Genomic DNA, 23,247 nt, shown 5'->3' on the forward strand with positions numbered 1-23,247 from the left:
TTAAGACTGCTTGTCCCAAGATGGCCCATGCGTTGGGCTGTGCCTTACGGGGAGGAGGTCGTAGTGACCAGGAATGTGACTGTTCCTAGGCAGGTCGTATGGATTCTGGAGGTAACTGGCACTCCGACCACGGGCATCTTGGACCACGCTGACAGTGGGCTCTGAGGAAGCAAGGAAAGCTGGGTTATGGTAATCTGCAGCGCTCCCATGGCTAGTTACTCGTGTTTTGTCACTCAGCTTCCCAAATCATCTCATCTCCAGCTTTACTGTCAGCACATGGAGAACACTAGGGAGGAAAACACCAGAGCCAAGGGCAGGTAGTTCCCAAAGCCCTGCAGACAATGGCTTCAAAAGACCAACACTTCTGCTCTTCCAGTGTCTTGCAGCTGGACTGCAGCAGTTTAAAACAAAAGCATGAAGAGGAGCGGTACCACACTCACATCCCCCAGCCTTGCACAAGCCCCTATCTGGGATGCAGCTCCCCAGCTTAACACACGAAGGCACAGGGCTTCTCCCATGGCCAGCACCTCCCTGCACCGTGCCATATCCATGTTAGGAAAAGGGGAAAAGGAAACACACCAGCATCTGCAATACACCCACCAACAGCCCCTCTGCCTCCTGCCCCTCTTACCAACTTCATAGATGTTTTTGTTGGCGGTCGCTGAAGTTGGCATTTCTGAATATGGGGACTCCCTGTGCCCAGGCGATTTCATTTCCACGTAGCTGCTCTCGGAGTGTTTGCATGTTAAAATGGGGGGGTCTTTGATGGTGGCGTATGGGTTTTCGCTGCTGTTCAGGGAACAAGTGCTGGAGCTGCACACAGATTCTTTCATGTAATCTGCAAAACAAGAGGGGAGTGGCAGTGTTAGCACCATGGGCTTCCCTAGGTTAATTAAACCTCTGCACAAGTGGGGGGGACAAGGGGGCAGGGGGTAAGGAAGATCCTCGAAGCATCCAGCACAGACACCCGATGCGTGTGCTCGGGGTGGATCCAGACCATTGCATCCACACTCACTAGCAGGAGAGAAATCAAAACCTCAGGTTTTCCTGCAAAAGGTTCTAGTTGTCATTTACTGCAGCATTGAATTGGAGGTGGCATCCTTCCCTCCCTCCTCCTAATGCCTAAGGAGTTTTAATCCCACTCCACATGGCTGTGGTGTGTCGGTTCTGCCAGCAGGACCTTCTGCTGGATCCTGGCCTGTTGGGCCAGCTACAGGGTTGGTGTCCTGGGCCTTTGGTCAACGTCCAATGCCACAGATTTGAACACAGAACATTTCCAGCAGGCTTAGAACTGCATCAGTGCAGTGCGTGTCCCCTGAGAGCTCTGCTTTCTGGGGCTGTCCAGCACCAGGAAAAGCCAACTTCATATTCCCACTGCCATTAAGACTGGGAGGAGGCTGCTCCTGCTAGTGGGGAACACTTGGGTTTCCACAAGGGGAACAAGCCTCCATCTGAGCCTTGCTTTTGCTTTGCCTTTTCCTTCCCCCCCCCTTTGCTGTAGATAATCTGCTCCCCTCCCCTAGGCTGGAGAAAACAGGAGAGGTGCCGGAGGAGGCGCTACATGGGGAGAGCAGGGTTGGTGTGAGAGCTGTAACCACGGTCTCCTCTGAGTGCTCCTGGCCTGGCCGGGCCAGCCTGCTGCAGGGTACAGGGCCAGTCTTGCTTTAAAAATAAAAAACAATAAAGAAATGGACATTCAAGAACGTGCCATTGCTGCCGTGTGCATCCTGCTGGGCACTGCCAGTAATTTAGAATTAGAGCGATGCAATGAAAGATGAGGCATTTTCTTGTGCTGGGTTACAGTACAAAGGCAGATCCTGGTATATATGAAATACTCCCGGTGAAATAGCGGGACTTGCAAAATAGCTGCAATCCCAGCTGCCCCCGCTGTCTAGTATGGGAGACAAAAAGAGAAATGCAGGTTAAGAAATAGACAGACAACAAGATATCGCTTCTCCTTTACAAACCTCACCTCTGCGCCTGTCCTCCCCGACCTCCTCCACTCACTCCTCAGGTTTGCTTCACTCCTTGCTGTGATTCTCCCTCCCTCAGCTCAGGGGTTGTGTCTGTGTGTCCATCATCACCCCAGGCCTGGTGCCCTTCGCCTTGGCTCAGCACTGAGGAGGGCTGCACTGAGCAGGCAACCAGAGCAAGGTGTCAGGTCCTGTCCTGCAGTGAGCTATTGAGTTTCTGTGCTCTAATTTCAGTGATGGGAGCAAATCCTGTGAGCCCTCAGCAATCAGGATGAGTGAAACCAGCTGTGGGAAGCTCCCCCTCAAAGCAAACCAGCTGCACCATGCAAGACCATCAGGGACATCAGGGCCCTGGCACCCGTGCAGTGTTTATTGAGCTATAAACTCCCCCTCTGAGTTCAGCCTGGGTGACATTAGCAGTGCCTCTGCTTCAGAGTGAAACGCGTCTGCTTGGTAGAGCTCAGAAGACAAGAACCAAAGCCACACAAACATTCCCAGGCTGCAGGCACTAGGGTTGGGCCCTCCAGCTTTCCCAACCCCATCCCAGTATGGGCACGTCAGTGGAAAGCTGTCCCATCCTGTCCTATTGAGCAATGGAGCAACCCCACAAGACCAAAGGCTTCTGCACATGGATGAGCTCAGCGTTAGTAGCTTTTTCTATGTATATGACTTAAAGGAAGGTGCCGCACAGTCCAGGCTTGGTTGGTGTTTAAAGGTGAGGTGAGCAGACAATAGGCAAAGACTAACAAATGCTATCATAAAATGCAAATCTTTAGGCTAAAAATACCTGCATGGATCAGGGCTGTTCCCGAGTCCCTGGGAAGGTTGTGCTATGGCTGAATGGCTCATGCAGGCGGGGAGCTGAGAGCTCCCGGTGCTGCCGGAGGCTGGAGCAGGAGCAGCCACGGCTTGCCCAGATGCCAGATTGGGCCCTGAGGCTTCTGTTTTGTTCTGAGACAAAGAAAGGCTCGGCTCTACCTGCCAGCAGGTCACAGCTTCTGCTGGCTACTACAGGCAGGCAGGAGAGCCTGGGCAGCCTGTAATAAACCAACCAGCTTGGAATTTTGGGGGGTGAGGACAGCAAGACTTGCAAAAGGGAAGAGAAGGCTCCTTCAGGGGAGACCTTAGAGCAGCTCCAGTGCCTAAAGGGGCTGCAGGAAACCTGGAGAGGGGCTTTGGACAAGGGCCTGTAGGGACAGGACAAGGGGAATGGCTTTAACCTGCCAGAGGGGAGACTGAGCTGAGCTCTTAGGCAGAAGCTCTTCCCTGTGAGGGTGCTGAGGCGCTGGCACAGGGTGCCCAGAGAAGCTGTGGCTGCCCCATCCCTGGCAGTGTTCAAGGCCAGGTTGGACACAGGGGCTTGGAGCTCAGAACAGAGCTGGGCTCCAGTTCATTAAATGTAGATTATAAAAGACCACTGCCTGCTACAGTGACAAAGGGGGATGGTGACAAGTCCTGCTCCTGCAGTGCTGCAGGTAAATAGCTGTGTGGGTCAGTACTCCTCTGTTCATGGAAGTGGGTACCTCAGAGCTGGCCTAGGCAAAAATCCCAGCACATCCTGCATTTTAGTAAGTCCAGCTCAGCTACTTTTATCTCCCTAAGCTAAAATGCATCTGCAGTGCTGCTGGGGCTGACACCACCTCCCAGGCAGGTGCCCTCAGGCTGGAGCCATAGCACCAGCACTTCCCTTCCCAGAAGAGACCGGTGAAATCCCACTTGGGCTGCCCAGACTCATTTGGCTTCTCCCAGGAAATGCCTTTTCCCAGAAGATACTGGGAAACAGCAGGCCAATTCCCACTGACGTAAATGGGAATTCTGTGTCTAGCTGGGGACTAGACCCTTTGCTCTGGATGCAATATAACTTACGGAGCACCAGGGTGCATGTGGCAGTGTGCTATACACCAGGGAGCCCTTAGCCACAAGATGTGTTATGCGCAAGATCACAGAGGATTTAACTCTCAAGGCTGTAGAAGTGTCTGAGTTACTTTGTTATGAAGGGGGCTGGGGGGTAATTAAGAAGCCTGGCATCAATTTAACCCAGAACACATGTATTTAGGAAGCCTCAGCCCAATCACCCCGTAGGACACGTGTGAGCTCTGGCCATGCTGCCTCATCGTCCCCCTGTGTATTGAGCTCTTGTGGTGCCCCAGCACTCGCTGTGAGCGCTCCATCAGCTGGACACACTGGAGAAATATGGGGAAATATGAAAACAGGGGGAACAGGCTCTACTTTTGAAGTCCCTGTCGCTGTGTTGCCTGGATACCGATCACCAGACCTTTGAAGGTTTTAGTTTTGATATCAGGGACTGGAAATGTACTTGTTCCTCCCACAGACCAGGTTCCTCTCTGATAATCCTCTGGCATCCTGATGCCAGCCTTGGTACCTACAGCCATGTTTGAAGTGCTAAGGCACTATGATGTATGCAGGTGAAACACGTTCTCCTACTATTTAATCCCATGCATGGGTGACGTTCAGCATAGCGTGCCTTGCTGGCTGCTGTCATTAACCTGGCTAACCTTGGCTGCTCTAGGACAGCAACACAGCGACAGCTTAGTGCTGCTTTTTGGAGTGTGACACAGCTGTGGGACCCATTCCTGTCCACCAAACAAATGAACCACACTGAACCAAGCCCTGAACCCCTGAGGCAAGTGCATCAGTGTTTTGAATGGCTGGGACTTTGCTGGCTATCGTGCAAAGCCTGAGGTCACATCAATCCACCAGTGCATCAGCCCTGGGACCCACCATGTGCCCTCCTGGCAGAGCATCCCATGCAATGCTCTGGGCTGGGGTCAGCACTAAACACCATTTTCAACTGCAGGGCAAGCTTTCTTCAGTGAGACCTAGCAGATACTGATGGGAAAAGACATCATCTTTAAACTGCATTAAAGTATGTAAGAACAAAGCACCTGCCTGCCAAGTCTTCTTGCTGACAGAATCCAATTGTTTGGGACTGGGAGTTCGTTTTATGTGAATGACCCAGCTTAGAAGATACCTTCTCTCCATCTTTCATATGAATTTAGCTAGGCAGGGCCAACGCAAGACCTGGCAAGGGCAAGGAGAGCTGCACACTGAGCATGGGGCCCATCACCCAGCTCCTCCTGCCTGAACCCAGAGCTTGACCTTCGGTCTGAGCTGCTGGAAGCCTTTAGCCATCCAAGGGCAAGTGCTCCTGAGCAATCTCTGCCAACTGCCTGCAGGTGAGGTACAGAACCCCCCTGGGATGTCAGGTGGGTTCCTGTGTCCCCAGCACCCTGCCCCTGTCAGCGCCTGCAGCGCCAGAACACATCAGTCTCTCTGATGGGGCTTCCAGGCCTGAGTCTTCAATTTACAAGTGATAAACACGTAAAGGAAGTGGCTCAGATCCTAAATACTGAACAGAACATGCGGCAGCAGGAAATGCATTTCACAGTTTGCTGTTCCTGTAATTCTTTTTCTCCCATTCTCACTGGGCTGCCCCACGCTGTTTGACTGTGTCTTTGGATGGGGATTCCTCCTGCAGGTGTTCAAAGCAGCTTTTTGACTTTTAAGCACAGTAATTTAGTTGAGGCTAATCTTGAAGTTCATAGTTCCATGGAAAGAGAACAACCTGCCCGACTAGAATGAGAGAATCATTGAAGGAGCTGAAACCAGTGGCCTGAGTCAAATCTACATACATAATCTAGTTTTATCGGGAAGGACTTTGCCATGGATCAGCAGTTTCCTCTGGCAAGCCTGGGTGTTAAGGCGATGTTTTAGCAATATTATGCCACTTTATCTTGTAAACAGCAGCTACAAAGTGGTGTTCTCTAGGCCTGGCTATAAGCTGGTCATTGCTTTTTATGTGCACTTTCAATGTCCCTTGTTAGCTCAGATAAAGGTCTTGCTCAGTAGCAGCTTGGCTGTAGCAGACCAGCAAGTGCCTTGACACCAGCCCTGTGTGAAGGTACCATTTGCCCTGTTACTCAGCTGATACCAGCTCAAGGACATTGTGCAGTGTTTACCTGCTGGGCTGAGGGAGGGGCATTCCCAGCTGGTGTGCGCAGACACAGCCTGGGATTCAGACCAAGGACTTCAGCCTGAAACCTGCATGTTCTGCGGGAGACAGACTCCCTGCTCCATCTCCTGGCCCACAAGCTCAGTGTGCCAAACCCAGCCCAGGCTATCAGGAGCTGTGGGGACCACTGTGCCAAGTGGTCTTGAAGTCCGTACTGAACTGGAGTATTCTGAATGTAAACCTGGAGGACAACTGAAACGTAAAACCACTGGGCCTTGTGCTCATGACTCATCTACAATCCCTTTATAGAACTGCCCTGGAGTCAATGCCCATTAATTGCTTCGTGCCGGCGTGACTGGTTAATGTTCTGAGTGAGGTCTTTTCTCAAGCTCTGCTATAAATCTCTTTCAGCAAGGCCACGCAGCAGGGTCAGCTTGTTTTCTAGTGGCTTTGTTTAAGCTCTGGAGAGCCAAGAGCCTTACAGAGCCACAACTTAGGCAAATGCACCAGTCTGTCATCAGCACCTGCCACCAGGAAGCCCTTGTAGATGACTAATGGGTCCTAAAAGAGCTTCCCCTGGCCAGACAGCTCCACCTGCACCTCCTGTCCCTGCAGCAGAGCCCTCCCTTTTTGTCTCCTGCTGCTTTGCTGAGGCAGGAGCCTCCAGCCTTGTAAAGACTTGAATCCATAATTCATGGGCCCCAGACATCTGGCTGGGAGTCAGGAGTGCTGCCAGCTGAGCGTATGTTGCAGGTGATGGCTCTGTCCCTTTCTGCCTCTGCATGGCCCCTGGCCCGGGTGCTCAGGTCTCTCCTAGCTCACCTCTTCTATGACACCCTCCTCAAACTCTGTGCCAGGGTGGCTGCAGCACTGGATACCATACCTTTGAAGCTTTTTTCCATTATGTATGTGTTCTGACGTCTATCCATCCCACAAGCACCTGCATGGAAATGATATATAATGGAAAACAAATAAATATTTATATAAATTGGATTGCGTTGACGACTGAGCAGCATATATTCTTTCCCCTAAATTGTACATCAAGGCCCTCATTTAGGGAGGTTCTTAAGCACATCCTTGGCTGTAAGCATGCACTCAGTGCAGTGGGGATTCTATGCATGCCTAGAATTATGCATATGCTTAAGAGCTTCCCTGGAGGGGAGGGCTTTCCTGAAGCAGGGCACTGCTCTTTACCAGGAGCAGCTATCCATCAGGAGAACAGCAAGAAAACATCGTCTGCTGATGTGTTCATTACTGAAACACTGGGTTGGATTAGTAGGAGCCTAAACCATCTCCTTCCAAACTTGAATCCACAGGTTCCGTAACATTACACTGTGGCCAGTTCTAGGCTTTGCTTCATTGTGGATAGTATGGTATTTAATTCACAGTCTTAGATTCTAAGGTGTGCACAATCCTTCTTTATTACCTACTATGGTTTGCTTATCAATTTGCACAGTTCGAGAACTGATGTGACCACAGTCCCTAAGTGACCAAAGAGACCTGAAAATGCAGTAACTGAGAACAGAGAGCTGACAGCAAAGACTTCTGCCTTATGCGACTTTGTCCCTTACAGAAGCAAAGATAGAAGGGGATGGGAACCTTTACTGCAAATGATCCTAGGTATCAATCAAAAGGCAAATCTAATGGAAGCCTTTAAATCTTTTTAACTATAGAGTCTGCTCTTTCTTACTGACTAGCAAAATCAACACAAATTTGGTTACAGAGATAGAAATGTCCTTGTGGCTTATGGGATTCCCAATCAAGTAACTAAGTTATGCTGGTAAAAGAGCCCTGCAAACAGCGTGTCCCATAGGTCTCCCAGCTCTTTGTCCTAGCATGTCCTCTGGTCTCTATAGAAGAAGCTGTCACCACCACTGGCAGTGCTGTACCAGTCCCCTTTTCACAGCACCTTTGCTTTTGGTAAATAAGGAAAATCAGTACATTAGACAATAAATGTGTTACTGGCACATCAAAGACACCCCCCTTTGCAGAGTGTCCACCCCTGAGCACAGCAAAAGGGCTGGTGGTTCACAACTGGCTCTCTGCTGGGGTTCTTGCCTTTCTAGCCAAGAGTGACTGCCCAAAGCTTTTGAGCACCTTCTGCTTTGTTTTCCACCACTTGTCCTGAGCCAATTCCCAGACTCACTCCTGGGAAGAAGCAGCAGAGGGCAAAGCTGACTGGATGGTTTGGGCACAGTGGGGAAGCTCTTTCACACAGCAGTATTTGCTGTGTGCTTTTCTTCTCTCCTGCATTCTCTAGGGCAGAGTCCTGAGTGAAGAGGATAGAGCTGATTCATCCCTAGGCTCGCATCCACAGCGCTGGTGCTCTCTTTCCCAGCAGAGGTGCTCCCAAAGGCCAATCCTGGTGATCACACGTCCTCCTGGCAGGGCTGAGCAAGCCCCCATGGGCACAACGCCCAAGCAGTATCCAGGGCAGCTTCGCAGGCACACACTCAGGAGCCTCTGGTAAGAAGCAGCTCACACCACACAGAGCAAGGCTGGAGTGTTGCTGGGCACACAAACGGGCTCAGAGGGTGAAGGGGGCTGTACCCACAAAGAGAAAGCAGCAGCAGGGAAATAAAGGAAACCCAGCCTGACCCCTGGGAAGGTGCATTGGACACAGCATTGCTCAAATAGAGCAACAGCAACATAGGAAAGACCTTCTGGCTTTGGAAGGCTGGGATGAATAACTTGGCTCAAGATCATGAACTTTAAAATATTGACCAGCTATTTCAGAGTTAGAGACAAAGCAAGGAGCAAGAGACCGGGAGTGATCCTGTAGGACAATGTCCTCCTAACTGCTGCAGATTAATTAGATGCTTAGAATAAGGACCATGAGGACTAGGTGATTTCTGGAAACAGAGATTACCCAGGGAATGGTTACCTGTGCTCACTGCACAGTGCATCCCTGTACAAGAATGCTGCATCTGTTCTGAGCATCCTCATCAGATCTTTACAGGAATGTTCCCAGTGTGACCGTGAAGACTCGGATGAAGGCTGGAGCCTGGGGGCTGCTGTGAGGCCTCAGCGATTTCAACCAGCACTTTTGGTGGCTCGGAGGGGAAGGACTCCACCTTCTGAGCATGTTTTGTTAGCTCAGCTCCCTGTGAGCTCCTACCAGGCCTATTGCAGATGTCAGACATGTCTGGAAGGGCTTCTGCTGCCACACACACAGTGATGCCAGCTCTGAGTTAGCCCAAACTCATTAGACCCCCACCGGAGGGCAGGTGCTCTGTGAACACAGGGTTCAGCTGAGTGAACCTGACTTCTGGTTCTGAGTTGGGCAGCAGGCAGTCCTTGCTCACCCTGAGCTGCAAAGCAGCACTTTGCCATGCTCAGAGCTCACTCCAGTGTAGCTGTAGAGACCTGAGAATCGTTCCTATGGGAGGATGGCTCAGAAAAGCTGGGATACCCCTGCTAGAAAAGATAGATACAGCTAGGGTTGGTGCTGCCTTGGGAGGGCTGCACAACGTCTCAAAGCCTTTCCCACCCTGTTCCCTGTAATTCTGCCTTTAGTCTTCTTCTGTGTCTTACAATTCTGTGGGTTTGTGACCCATTTTTGCCTATTCATTGCATTCCTCAGGAGGTGAAATGAATAATAGATAACGTTACTTTTTAAACTGCAAAAGCAACTAATGTGGAAAGGGCCTGAACAAGGCAGGAATCTGGCTCTTCAGGAAAGGCCAGGTTTAAATCTGGAGTTAAATTGTCTGTGGAGTGAAATCACAGTCTTGGTTGGAAATATTTTTCCCCACCTTTTTGGCTTTGAGAAAGATGCAAAGTCAGGTCTGAGCCAAACTTTGAGTCACTCGGGATGTGCTGCAAATCACACTCCAGGCTCTGCTCTGAGCACTGCTGTTAGAGAAACATTACAGATAAAACCAGTTTTGTCTGCAGCCCGCTGTGCCCAGCACTCCAACTAATGAGCATAACAACCTTTTCTGAACTCAGTGGGTGGTTTAGGACATTTGACTTGCTTGGAATAGGAGCTGGAAGATGGACTCTGCAATTGCATAATGCAGACTGGACTGGAGGAGAGGGGTTAGTCCCAGGGCAAACAATTCCGGTTCTGCAACAAGAGACAGTGAATAGGAAATGCAAAGACAAGGCATTCCTTGAAACTAGTGAGACTAAGCTGCATTGAACAAGTAGTGACACATAGCAAAGGTGACAAAGCCACCTTTCCTTGGCACCACGGATACCCCAAACCCTGATATCTCAAGCACTGATCCATGAGAATGACTTGTGCAATGTGCTCATCACTAGACTCCATTTAGCAGGTATGATTCTCTCTCTGACAAAGCCTGATATTTGAAGCTCCCAAGGAAACGTGCCAGCAGTAAAAATACAAGCTTTGTTCTGCTCCTTGCATTTCCCAGTTGGAAAGGACCCAAACCTGGCAACTGAAGTCCTGTAAACCAGGTAAGATATCCCCTTGGTGTGAGCAGCCCTTTCTCTGCTCCCTCAGAGAACATCTTTCTTTCTTCCTTTCCAAATAAAATATCTGAGGGATGACTCCTGGCTGAACAAATGCCAATGATGCGAACCGGGAGCAATCAAAAGGTGATTTCAGCTGTAAAAGCACAGCCTGCAAGAGTGAGGAGAGCAAAGAGGGGTTAATAAAAGCATTCATGTGCCTGTTACCTGTGGGATTGCCTTTACGAGGTACACAAGCAAATAGGAAAGTACATGGTGTTTCCAGAAAGCATCCTGTTGACCCTCTTACAGACACAGAGATAAAGACACATTGCTTGGAAGTGAGGAGCTGTGGTGCCAAGCACACAGAAAAGGGCACGAAACCCTCCATCAGCTGAGCAGCAGGGCTCTGCTTCTGCTAGAAACAGCCTTCTGAGCTACCAGCCCTGCTCCTGAGTGAGTAGTTTGGGAGTAGCTGCTTCTCCTGCTCTCCCTGAGCTTGGAGATCAAAGTGGGATCTAAGCCTGGATCCAGCATGGAATGGAGAAGCAAGTTTGTCCCCATCAGAAGAGTCCATGAATCCTTATAGCCAGTCTGAGCAGAGCCATGACCCTGAGAAGTGAAGGTATGCTGCAGGTCAAAATACAGAAGGTGTCAGCCTGGGATAGGTCTGGATCGCGTCCAACCTTGAGCACAGATCTGATCAGAAATGCCTTGCAGAGATCAAGTGAAAAAAAAAGGGAATTAAGAATACTCCTTGTGTTTGCAGGTTTCAGCGGATGAGTGGCTCAGTTAAGTTTCACACAGACATTCTGATGATTTCCTTTCGCCCAGCTCTAATTCATATTTATGACAGTCGCAATTCCTAACAAGCCTACAGACATTCCTGTGAGCCGGGTTCATCCAAAGATCCTGTTCTTTGGCACCACTGCCTCAGCCGGAGGAGCTGCTGGCTGAAGAACCAGGGAGGTGAGCTGAGGGCTTTCCATCTGCTCCCAACTTGTACACATCTTCTCTCTATAATACTTACAGGGTCACAACAGAGGAGATGTCCACTTCCATTTTAACTGTTTTTAACTGAATCCAGCTGCTATCCCAGCTGAAGCATAATTATCATAACAACTAAGGCTAATAGTGGGATGAGAAGGTGCTTCCTGTAACTCTTCAGTGCTTCCATGCATGATGCAGCTTAAAGGTCAAGATCCCCCATGTGAACTTATCAGGCTTCACTGATGTTACCTGTTTACAACTCAAAATCAAAGTTTCTAGCTTTCTTCTGAAATTTGCACACATAGGTGGAATCTGCAGCTTTTATTGCTGCGGGATTACCATGAAATGAAAACATTTTAAGTAAAAATGGCCTTGAGCTGAGCAGGAATTCCGCATTATCAAAGTCAGCTCAAGTAAGTGTTGATTTTCATACTGAAAGGGAAGAAAAAATCTCTCATTGTTACCAATTAGTGTGAAAAAACATTCTGGAAGAAGCAAAGAAAACAAGGAAAAAATGTATCCGGGATGCAAAATGCAATGGAAAAAATAGTGACTGTTTTGCTTAACTAAAGTATTTATCACTTCTACATCATTCTCACTGCAAAGGCACTCAGCATCACTTCTGCTACTAAAACAAAATGTATGAATGCAGGAGAAATCTGGCACTCAGGGAGTTCCGGACGCTGCAAGCTAAGAATAAAGCCAGTGAGCAAAGCAGTAAAGTGGGAAAAAGAAAATGAACTTGATTTGAGGAGCATTTGGAAATCCTCCCCCCCCCCAGCTCTGCACGATACGTACAGATCAACACAACAGCAGTTCTGCAGCTTGTTGTACAGAAGAAAACACTAATGGTTGATAATGATGGAAAAGGTTTTGCATTGAAGCTCGACAGGTTTGTGATTTTCCTGATGCAGGGAAGACCTGATCTTTGGAGCAAGGCATGGTGTGTGACCAAAAGAGCAGTGACAACATGCGATGCGTGGTGATGCCCTGTCTTAATTCCTTTGCCATGTGAGCTGTGAGATAGTTGACATTAAAAATCCCATAATACCACTTAATACTTCACTTTCCATACTGCAAATTTTCAGTAAGGTATCAGTGATCCCAGTAAAGGAAAGGGCAAATGCTTTCTGCCACTGACAAGCTAAACTCCAAGTGCTTAGGTAGGAAAACAAATAGCATCCAAAGCACTAAGTCTGGATGGGTTTGAGATAAGAGCTGCTAAAAACCCTGTTAAAACTGAAGCCAGGGAGAATAAACTCAGAAGGGGCCATTAAACTTCACTCTTGGCTTGTTTGCACTGGCTGGGCATTTAAAATTGCCTGGAAAATGGCCACTCTGTGATTAACTGGGAGATAACAGGGTGTATTGCACGCTTCAGCTCCCACAGAGGCTCCGGTTTTATGGACGTGCCAGCATGTGGTGCTGAACTTTATTAACCATGGAAGGAAAAAATAATGCCAAATTTGAATTTTTAATGTCCTAAGTTAGTCCTTAAAAAACCATTTATAGAGTAGTTGATAGTGATCACACAGAGCAACTGAGGGAGGGAGATTACAATGAATATTGGCTCTTGTTTCCCAACCTGTGGTTTGTGGTAAAGGAAACCATTTTCAATACTTCATCTTTCACTATTGGCAATTCTGACTGTGAAATAAAGCCAACACCAATGTTCTTCATTATGGTTAATGCCTTTATGAAAGGCTGACTTGGGTCTGGAATTGCTCTAAAGTCTACTAAAGTGATTAGATTGTTTAAACGTTACTGACCTAGTTCATTCAGATAGCTGTAGGGTCTCCAGTCTGCAGTTTCTCTGTCAAGGGTTTTGTTACTGAGCTGTTCAAAAAGTATGACAATGGGTTAATGCTGAAATAAAGACAGTTCCCACCCCAAACTACAGCCCAAGGATGGCATGAATCAAAATGGGAGATGTCTGTTACCTTTGGCCTCACCATTTCAGTTCTTTAGCTGTATGAATCTGACAGTTGTTCACTAGCATTAGGGAAAATCACAAAGGAAAGTCACTTCACCAAGCAATGAACACAGGCATGCTGGAAAACAGATTTCCTTCAGCGTCCAGGGATCACGACTGGAATGCTTGTGTGCATGGAGTGACATGCTGGCAGTTTCAAAGCAACTAATGGAGATGGATGGATCAAAACCACCTACATAAGCATGCAGATAGGAGCTGTTTGGAACAAAGGGGATTTGCTAATACATCTGTGTATTTATTTAGGGAAAAGAGATGTAATGGCTACAAGATTTGTCTCAATTCAAGGAAAATAACATTGGCAATAAGGAAGCATGAAGCCCTGTGCAGATCTGCCAGCAAAAGTGGAGAGAAGTCCAGGGCTGCCATCCAGATGCTGCTGCTGGAAAAACACCTCTTGCCATGTGCAGCTGGGACCCTGCCTGTGCCAGCGTGGTGGTGCCATTGGAGGAGGTGGCAGTTGTATCAAGCACATGTGTCAATGTGCTCTTCAATTTTCTGCCGGTTGTAGAAGTCTCACTTGAGCCAGGTAATGCTCAAGGCACAACAGCAGAGGCAAACGCAGTGCCAGTCTGATGGATGGGGATTTGGGGGGGCTTGGAGTGAGCTTGCTGGAGCATTTCTTGTGGTGGTCAGCAAGGGAGAAGGGCTGCTCTTTGGGGTGTGTGGCTCCACTAGCCTGAGGCACCACAAAGCATATGGGGAGAGGCTTTTTACAAGGACATGTAGGAACAGGCCAAGGGGGAATGGCTTTAACCTGCCAGAGGGGAGACTGAGCTGAGCTCTTAGGCAGAAGCTCTTCCCTGTGAGGGTGCTGAGGCGCTGGCACAGGGTGCCCAGAGAAGCTGTGGCTGCCCCATCCCTGGCAGTGCTCAAGGCCAGGTTGGACACAGGGGCTTGAAGCAAGCTGCTCTAGTGGAAGATTGGAACTGGATGGTCTTTAAGGTTCCTTCCAACCCAACCCAGTCTGTGATTCTATGTGATCGGGTGAGTCCCAACAAGGAGGGTCTGTGAATCACTGTAGTTGTTGAGTTTTCCACCTCAACAGTTTCTCCTCAAAGCCCACAGCTGCTGGTCCTGAGGAAGTGTCAGTTCAAGAGCAAATCCCAGCCCTGTCTTTGAAAAATTAAAGTTATGAAGCCATCACTGCTCTCCTGTGTTTGCTCCCAAACTGGAAAGCTCCTGCCTCTGTTTCAGAGGGCTCAGCCCTGCTATTTTACTGTATTTATAAGTAAATGAATAACAATAAAGGAGGTTAAAATTGAAACAAAGCACTCAAAATTACCAAACCATTTCAGTTTTCCTGATGTCTCATTAATTTTTGCTTAGCTTTCATAGTGGATTTTAAGACCCACTGATGTACTGAAGTCTATTGGTATATAAAATCCCAGCTGGTTCCCAGGGTGAGAAGCACCGTGCAGGATGCTGTGCAAAGAGAGACCAGGGCCCAAACCCTGTTTTGGAGAGACCTGCTTAAAGGAAACAGAGCCAGAGATGGAGAAAGGGGCTGTCCCATGTGGCAGCTAGGTAAGCTGCTCTGGGCCACCATAGCTAAAGTGGTTTAGCCAGTTGAGTGCTGCGAGGAGCACACCACGGCTCGCAAGGAGTAACCATGTCATGGGAGGTGGAGAAATACAGCAGGAAGGAGAAATGCTGGACCCAAAGAGGGAAGGAGAACACGGGGCTGGGCAGCCATGCAGCTCCTCTGCCCCTTGGTTTAGGTAGTGACCACACTGGGGAGGGCTTAGGGTCAGGGTGTTTCCTCTGGCAAAAACTCCACTATGAATAGGGCAATGGGGACCAGCAGGATCCTCCAAACCAGCCTGACCTTCTGTGAGCTTCCCCAAAGCTGGGCCACTGAGGATAAAGCTGCAGAGGTCTGAAGCCTCTCCCTTATCTCTAGGGAAAGCGTCTGCAAATACTCCTCTCTTCCAGGACCACCACATTTAGGACAACTATACTATATATTACAAACTGCCCATTGACATTTAGAAGCTTTTATCTGATCACAGGAACTGGGTTTCATTTGGGTGAAGGTTTGTAATAACCAAAGGCAAAACCCTGCCCTCACTGACTGGATCTTGCTGATTGAATTCCCTTGACTCAGGATGCAGACAATGGTCTGGGGTGTTTTTACACCACATGTTATCTGCCCTGGCTTAAACAGACACAGGAGAAACCATGATGTGAGCACAGCAGGAGACAGCACAGGTAGAAAAGACTGTGCGCACACACACACACACACACACACACAGAGTGTTGGGCCTCTACAAGCACCTGCACAGTATTTTTAGAGCTGTTCAACTGAAGATGTACACAAATAGGATTCATCATTTGTAAAACACTTAATTGTGCTCCAGATGGGCTGAACTCCAGCCTGGAAGAAAGATTCCGGACACACAATAGTGCAAATACACTGACCACACACATGCACACACAGAGATGTGTGCATATATATACATATATACAAAACATATAAGTATACACACAGATACACACAGAGACAGATTAATGCCAGCACACTGAAAGGAACCCATTTCAAATCCATGTGAAAGCCCAGCTCTGGTTGAAAGAGACCCTGCTGCTGCGGAGCCACCAGCACTGCCCTTGAAAGAGGTGGTTCTGTGCCCTGCACTGTGTGGGGAGTGAAGCCAAATGATCACAACAGTCCCTTGTGGCCCCACAGCCTTTGATTCTCACATCAGACAGCAGCAGCAGAGCAGTGACAGATACATCTTAGTGCCTCATCCTGTTCCTTCTCATTTTCTGTCTCCATCTATTCCCAGCAAGGTAACGTGTCATCAGCTCATTGGGCCCCTTTGCACCAGCCACTCTCCCCAAGGGCATGCCCAGAACAGAAAGTGGATGAAGCTGGTTGCCTGCAGGATTTCTGGGGCAATCCTCGCCTGAGAGCAGTGGCTGTGACTGCACATCCTTGCTCCTGGCACAGACTGTGCATCCGGCGTGTCCCAGTTCACAACACAGGAGTCATTCCTTCATCATCCAGCAGTTCCTTGTACTTCCCCAAGGCTGGGAACAGAAACACTGACACCAGATACATGGGGTGGGTGGAAGTGGCAGTCAGAGCCAACAAGGAATGGCAAGGTGAGGAAACGCAGATGGGTTTGTAATGTGGTTATGGGGAATGAAGCTGAAGTTCCTGGCCCCACACCCGGTCCCTATAAATCAGTGCTGCCCCACAAAGGGCACTGGCAGTTTCCATCAGCAGAGACCACAGCTTTGGTCTTCATTTCCAGACCTCTGGAAATCCACAGACACTGATTTCCAATCCAGCTGCACCACTTAAATCACATTTATTGAAGTCTTGGGGTTTCTATTAAAAGCTGTAGCTTTGCAGAATTTATAAATCAGCTCACAAACCCCAAATTTGGCATGAAGAGCTATGGGCTAGAATTGATTCTTTTAATGAAATGATTTGGGGACATTTCTAAGTTTTTCAGAATGCAGTCATTAGGAAGAAATGTGATTATAGCTGTCTCTTTGTGCTACCATCATCTTTTAACACACTATAATTTGTTAACTTATATTTTTTTTACGATACAAGATACTTCCATTTTTAGTGTGAAGCAAAATTGCTTTTTCTGGAGGAAAAAATACTTCATAGTAAATTTATCCACTAAAACTCCTGGCTTTTAATTTTAGCAGTTTGGTTAAAACTACCTCATATCTGGCAACTTTGCCTTTAAGATCAACGAGATGCTAGCATGAGTAAAGCCGAATCATTATGTGCCCATCTGAAATAGCTGGATGGGTCCCAGTGGCAAGCTGGTCACCATGCCATTTGTCAGCGCTTGGGTTTTTAAAGAAGTCCATGGTGATTAGGCAAAGAAGTGCTGGCAGGAACTCCATCCTCCTTTATCCTCCAGGACAGCGATCGATAAGAGCTTTGCCATCAATTTCCCTGACTACTGACTTCAGGTTTCCATGGTCCAAGCCCCTATTTCTCAGTTTTAGATGGGCATCCTGAACACTCTGCAGCAATTCTTTGTTTGCAGTCTTTTTTCCTTGGACAAGTTTTAGTTAAAGGTACTTTAATGATACTTTCTGCAGCTGAATTCCTTTATATTAGCTGGGTGACATCCAGTCAGACCATATCCAGTGACCTCTGTTTTGCAGTTTCTAATTTTATGTGAAGTCTTTGGTAGAATTTAGAACTTCTTTTAATAGTTGGGAATCTGCTGGCTTTAAACATTCAGGACATCTAATAGCAATTGAATTTTATGACGTCTGTAGAAGCCAGCAACACCTGGACTGTAGCTGTGATGCTGTTCTCCTTTGGTAGGGAGCTCTGCAAAGGCACAGAGTGAGAATTCTCCATTTGCTTGTGACACACCAGGGCAGCAGCCTCATGCTTTATACAGAGTATTCTTCACAAGCTTTGGCAGCCTTTGGTAGAAGTGAGATACATGCTTATGTTCACGCACAATTCAAATCTCAAACACAGAGCTGGCATTGAAGCATGGGGAGTGGTTCTGTGAAGGGTCCCACTGATCCCTCTCTGATCACAACAGCTTCTCAGCATCTGAAAATCTGGTCTTCAACTCAAACAATGAGAGCTCTGATGTGAAGACACAGGTATGGAGTGAGTGTGGATCTCTATTTATCTGCTTTGGAAAATTTTGGTGCAGTAATTCTGTGGCACAGTTCCACTTGAGTTCATGTATGATGCTCTTTGCAGCATCATTATTACTTGCACATGGCATAAGAATAAAAGGCAAAGCTACTTGTGGGAACTAATAAATAAAGGTCAAATTTTGGCTTCACTTAAGCTGATAGTAAAATATTGACTTCAGTGGGGCCAGCATTTCACCCAAGCTGACTTTGCAAGCTCACTCACATGGGAAAAGCCTTTACTTGTAGTGAGGGGCTGCTAGTTAAAAACTTGCCCCTGCCTCCTCCTTAACTCTGATGATGGTTCTCCTGGACCTTACACAGAGACAAAGCTCAGCCCTGCGAACTCCTGCTGGCAGCTGGAGCTTTAGGGACATAAGGCTGGAAGGGCTTTGATCACCGAGTCCCCATGTCCAGCCACCTTTTACTGCAAACACCAGGCACATAATCACTTTGATGGCTGATCAAGCTCCATTTTAACTGTAATCCGATTTCTTTGTCCCATTAGGCTTACTGGGAAACTATTCCAAAACCTCACTGATCTGATGTTAGAAATCTCATTTCCAGCTTCGGTGCATTCATGGCCAGTTCATCCTCATTTGTTCTCATGCCAGCTCTGTCATCTAACTCAAATAGCTCTTCTCCCTCCTAGTGTTTACCTCACTGTATTTATAGATGGCAATCAGACTCCCTCTCAGCATTCATTTTGCTGGATAAAAGAAGCCAAGCCTTTTTTATTCTCTTCTCATACGCTCCCCCTTATCCTCCCACTTGCTTTTTTGCCTGCATGTGTTCCAGTCTGAGCACTCCACTAGCACAACTAACCAGCCCTGTATACACCAGGAGGGTTTTAATGCCTCCACTCACACTTGTCTCTCAGCAACTTCAAAGGTTTTACCTTCAGGACATGCGTAGGGTCCTGAGCAGTGGCCAAAAGTCTGTCTGACAGAGGGGAAAAGAGGAGGTGAGATACCTCCCACTGATCCTAGAAGAGGTGCTGGAAGGCTTGGCACTGCTCCCTTCCTATGAAGACAAACCTGTCTCCCAAACTGTGGTCCTCAGTGCAATGCTGGACCTTTTAGCTCCTGCTATCAGCCATCCTCACCCACCTCGCTTCCCCAGTGAGGTACACACAAAGGAACAGAAAGGAAAAACCCACAAAAAATAACAGAGTGGAAAGAAAACCAAGGGAAGAGGAGAGAAAGGGCAAAATAAGACACAGAAAGAGAGGACAAGAGGGGCAGGGGGAGCACATGAGAGAAAAGCCTTCTCAAACTGGAGCACGGCTGCATCTCCCCACTGCCCTGTCTCTGTACCTTGCTCAAGCTGTCTCTCTGAAAGAAGTGATAGAGGAATGGCTCCAGTCCATTGCCTCAAGGCATGATCTCCTTTGAGCACAGGGAGGAAAACACAGCCAGGGCTCTGGCTCAGCAGTTCAGAGATTCCTCATCCTGCATCTGTGCTGGTTCCTTTGTGACCCCAGCTGGCACTAGGAAGAAATGAATCCTCCAAGTACAACTTGTGCACATTTCCCCCAGAAAGTGGGAATGGCACCAGGCAAACTGATTTGGAAATGAAACTCGTTAAGGCTGCCATTAGGGGCTTTATATGCTCTTTTGTCTTACTTGGCTGCAGAACTGCATAGACAGAAGCAGCTTATTTTTGGCCATCCTCAGCTATTCAGTACTGTAAAGCATTCTCATGAATAAGTAAGATGGTGGGAGAGCTACAGGAAATATCAGGCCATATATTTTGGTAAGTGCCCTGAAAATACCAGATCAGGACAACCTGATCTGACTGACTGCTGGTAACAGTACTGCAGCAGGGTGAGCAGCTTCCAGGCTGGTCCAAATGCACCCCTTGGGTTTTAAACATTTTCTGCAGCTTAATATTTGTAGTAGCTCTGTGACAAGATGGCACTGCAGGCTGGGAAACCAGGATAGGTGCTTGCTTTGACCTTTTCTGAATTCATCTAAATCAGTGCAACAGGATTAGTGGTCCAGATCCACACTCCTGGTGTTCATCCTAAATCTGACATTATGAGCGTTTGCACTTCCAATTTGGGGAACAAAACTGCACGATGCAAGGGGACCACCTACATCGGAAAACGTATTTACACATCTGTCTAAACTTCTCTCTGAGAAATCTCTGGAGCCAGCCTTTTTATTACATTTTAATGAGTTTTTCTTTTAATAACCAAGGAATGACTTACAGGAGCACACAGAAATATTTTTGCATTCCCTGTCTCATACAATAGTGTCTTTTTTTGTTTGCATTAATCTTGTTCTCATGGCTTTCCAGTTAACAGAGCTACATTTGGATTAAGGTGGCACAGCCCGCAAATACCATCAGTTTTAAAGCTGACAACCTTGATGGGATCAAATGCATTTCCTTTTTCCTCTGCTCCCTACCCTATGCCCCAACCTTGGCTTATTAAGGCTGTAAAAGGATGAGCTGTCTCACTACTTCCTGTATCTGAATCTATTGCTTAACATGGTGAATCGAGTGACAGTGTTGTCCATGAATGGTCCTAGGGAATCAATAGACACATGAGGTGAGTAACTCCTGGAAGTTTGAGCAATACAGTCTGAATAGCTCTCAGAATGTCTCTGGATGAGAACAGTGCTCAGAAGCACCCTAGGTACCTTTCTTGCATCTATCTACTTGTCTGTGTCAGCAGGGAATTTGTGTGTCTACCGATCTGGGAAACAAAGCAAAGTTAGATTACTGACTTAATGCTGCATTGATTTACTTTTGTTACGTTAATGGATGATTACCCTAGTTATTTATCTTCTCTGAGAAGCAAAAAACCTTCTAGTTGCTAGACACCTAGCACTATTGACCCAGACAGGCATGTGCTGAACTCCAGCTACCACACACAGAGATTATGAAGACACACAGAAAGCAGACCTTTTTGTGTCTGTTAGAGCTCCCATAGCAGGAGCTGCTGCACTGGGGTTTTAAATAATGCTGGCAGACCAGAGGATCCAACAGGCATTGCTTTGGTTGATTTCCTTGAACTGATAAGAACATTGCTACAGTGGGGTGGGATGATATCTACCTTACTGGAGCTGTTTCCATCCAGATTACTGGTAAAGAAGCGTGAAGTCACACCACATGAGAGAGTGTGGTAGCTTGGATTGGAAAAGCAATGTACACTGCCGCTACCTTGAGATACATCTGGGGAGAAAACAAGTCATCACAAAGTATTTTGGAAGCCATTATGGTTCTTAAGAAACTGAAAGCGTGGTAGAGATGATCTAGCTTAGAACAATTTGTTAGAGCACTGGCTGTTATTGAACATCTGCAGATGAAATCTATCCTGCATTATCATGGTGTGAATCTTGACTATTAACATTACTATAAGGTAAAAAAAGCAAATTATTTAATTAATACAGTGTTATCTTTTTGAAGGTCTTAAAAAGTAATTCCTGGCAGTCCAGCTGCTTTGCAGGTGAGGGAAGAAATGCAAAACTCAGGAAATGCATGGTCTGCAACGCAGTTTCTTGCTTAAACACATGTAAGAGCTACTGTTGTGAATAACCCTTGGAGTTGTGAAACAATTAATTTGACACAAAGAAGGTAGGTAGTGTTAGAAATTCAGGTGCTATAAGCATACCAAGGAGTCCAAACCATTTTACATAGCTTTTTGTGCAAAGACTTAGAAAACCAGAAAGCTGCAGCACTGAAAGGCAAACCTGGCAGTTACAGTGTTATGCTTAGAGACATTTCATCTATTTCCTCACTTTAACTTCCCAACACATTACCAAAGAAAGCAATTTATCAAGAAAGGCATTATATTTACACTGGCACTTCTAATGAAAACATCAATCCCCATCAGGTTCCAGCTTAATAACAAACTGATAAATAACAAATTAATAAATATTTCAAGGTACCATCAGAAGAAAGGGTGAAAAGCAGCATCATTTGAGTAGCCAAGCCCTGTAAGAGGTAAATGAATGGGTTTTAGTACAACCATGGGCTTAAACTGTAGGTGGAAAGGTTAGTTACAGGAAACACCTTCACATAGAAAGGGTAATGAGCTGCTGGGGTGGCTGCTTGTACCCATCACCAGTGATGTCTGACGGAGGTTGGCAGCGGATGGGTGAGGAAGGACATGGACCTGGCTGGCACTGCCTGCGGGAGTCACCATCAGCCTCTCCTTGCCCTCTGCGTTTGCATTCCTGTGAGCATGCATTTTGCTTTGCTGACATCTTGTGGAGATCTAGATTTAGCTTAATTTACTGCAAAATATCCCGTTTTGAATAAGTGGTTTTATCTGCAGGGTGTCTATTCCAGAACCGCTCTGGCACAGAGCTGAGAGGACACTGCCCAGGCACATACATATCTGACTGAGCATTTATTTTCTGCTGAAACATGCAGAGCCATTTCTGAAGTCAGCTCTATCTGGTACGAAGTGCAGAGCCTTTCAGTACCAGCTATTTTCTGAGGTTGCTGCTAACAAAGTATCTCTGATTAGGATGTGATTCCAGAGCTACAGTCATTGCATTTAACTCCTTTCAGCTAGCCACTGCCCAGCACAGTAGCCAGGCTGCCAGGGCTCTGCCATCTCCCCTCATTATAACAGTGTGATATTTGCAGTAGAATTAATAAGAAACAGATATCTCTTGAGATAATGAGAACTGGGGCTGAAACCCAAACACTGTGTGCCCATGGCAAACACAGCTGCTCACAAACAGCCTCGAACCTGCTAAGGAGGGCTTGGCAGCTCCCCAGCGGAGCAGAGCTCATCCATCCTTCTCACAACCTGCACTCCCAGTTAAATATAGACACTTGAATCCGTGTCTTTCTGCTCTGTAGGTGAGTGTTGATGGCTGAGTCACACCAGCTCTCAACTCTGCCTTCCCCCTTCCCTTATCTGTCAATGCCCTCTCTCAGCTGCAGGCGAGAAGGACCAGCTCCAAGGAAGAGGCACAGTCCACTGCCTTTGCTGCAAGATAAGGGCACACACCGACAGTTCCTGTGAAGCAGCGGACACATTACAAGTTCACACCCAGCTTATCTGGCCCTAGCTTGTTTTGTGCACCTGAAATGAGCAGAAGGAGAAGCCTACCAGCCTGTCCTACTATGTAGCACATTGCTGAATTAATGAACCTGGGCTCATACACAAGGCTGCAACACCAAAAATCTTGTCTTCCTTCATTGCATGCAGCACCATACACTCAGAATTACTCCTTCTACACAGTTCCATTTGGTCGATACTTAAGTACCTACCCAGGCTGATTTACCTTGATAGCACAGTCCATTTTCTA

At 47.4% G+C, this 23,247-nt stretch overlaps 1 protein-coding gene across 2 annotated transcripts in view; it reads right to left on the bottom strand.

The window, feature by feature from the left end:
• The window catches only part of MEGF11 (multiple EGF like domains 11), a gene marked incomplete at both ends in the record, with an annotated part of 198,984 nt that continues 175,737 nt past the window's right edge, over nt 1-23,247 (bottom strand). Inside the window, 5 exons of one of the 2 annotated variants that reach the window (XM_080626390.1) lie at nt 1-161; nt 632-838; nt 6,830-6,886; nt 13,122-13,188; nt 21,036-21,154. In XM_080626390.1, the coding sequence (XP_080482516.1) occupies nt 1-161; nt 632-838; nt 6,830-6,886; nt 13,122-13,188; nt 21,036-21,154 (611 nt within the window). The remainder of the gene's footprint in view (nt 162-631; nt 839-6,829; nt 6,887-13,121; nt 13,189-21,035; nt 21,155-23,247) is intronic. The other variant, XM_080626389.1, reaches the window with a different exon arrangement.

Source organism: Psittacula echo, assembly GCF_963264785.1.
Source record: "Psittacula echo genome assembly, chromosome: 10".
Taxonomy (NCBI): Eukaryota; Metazoa; Chordata; class Aves; order Psittaciformes; family Psittacidae; genus Psittacula; species Psittacula echo.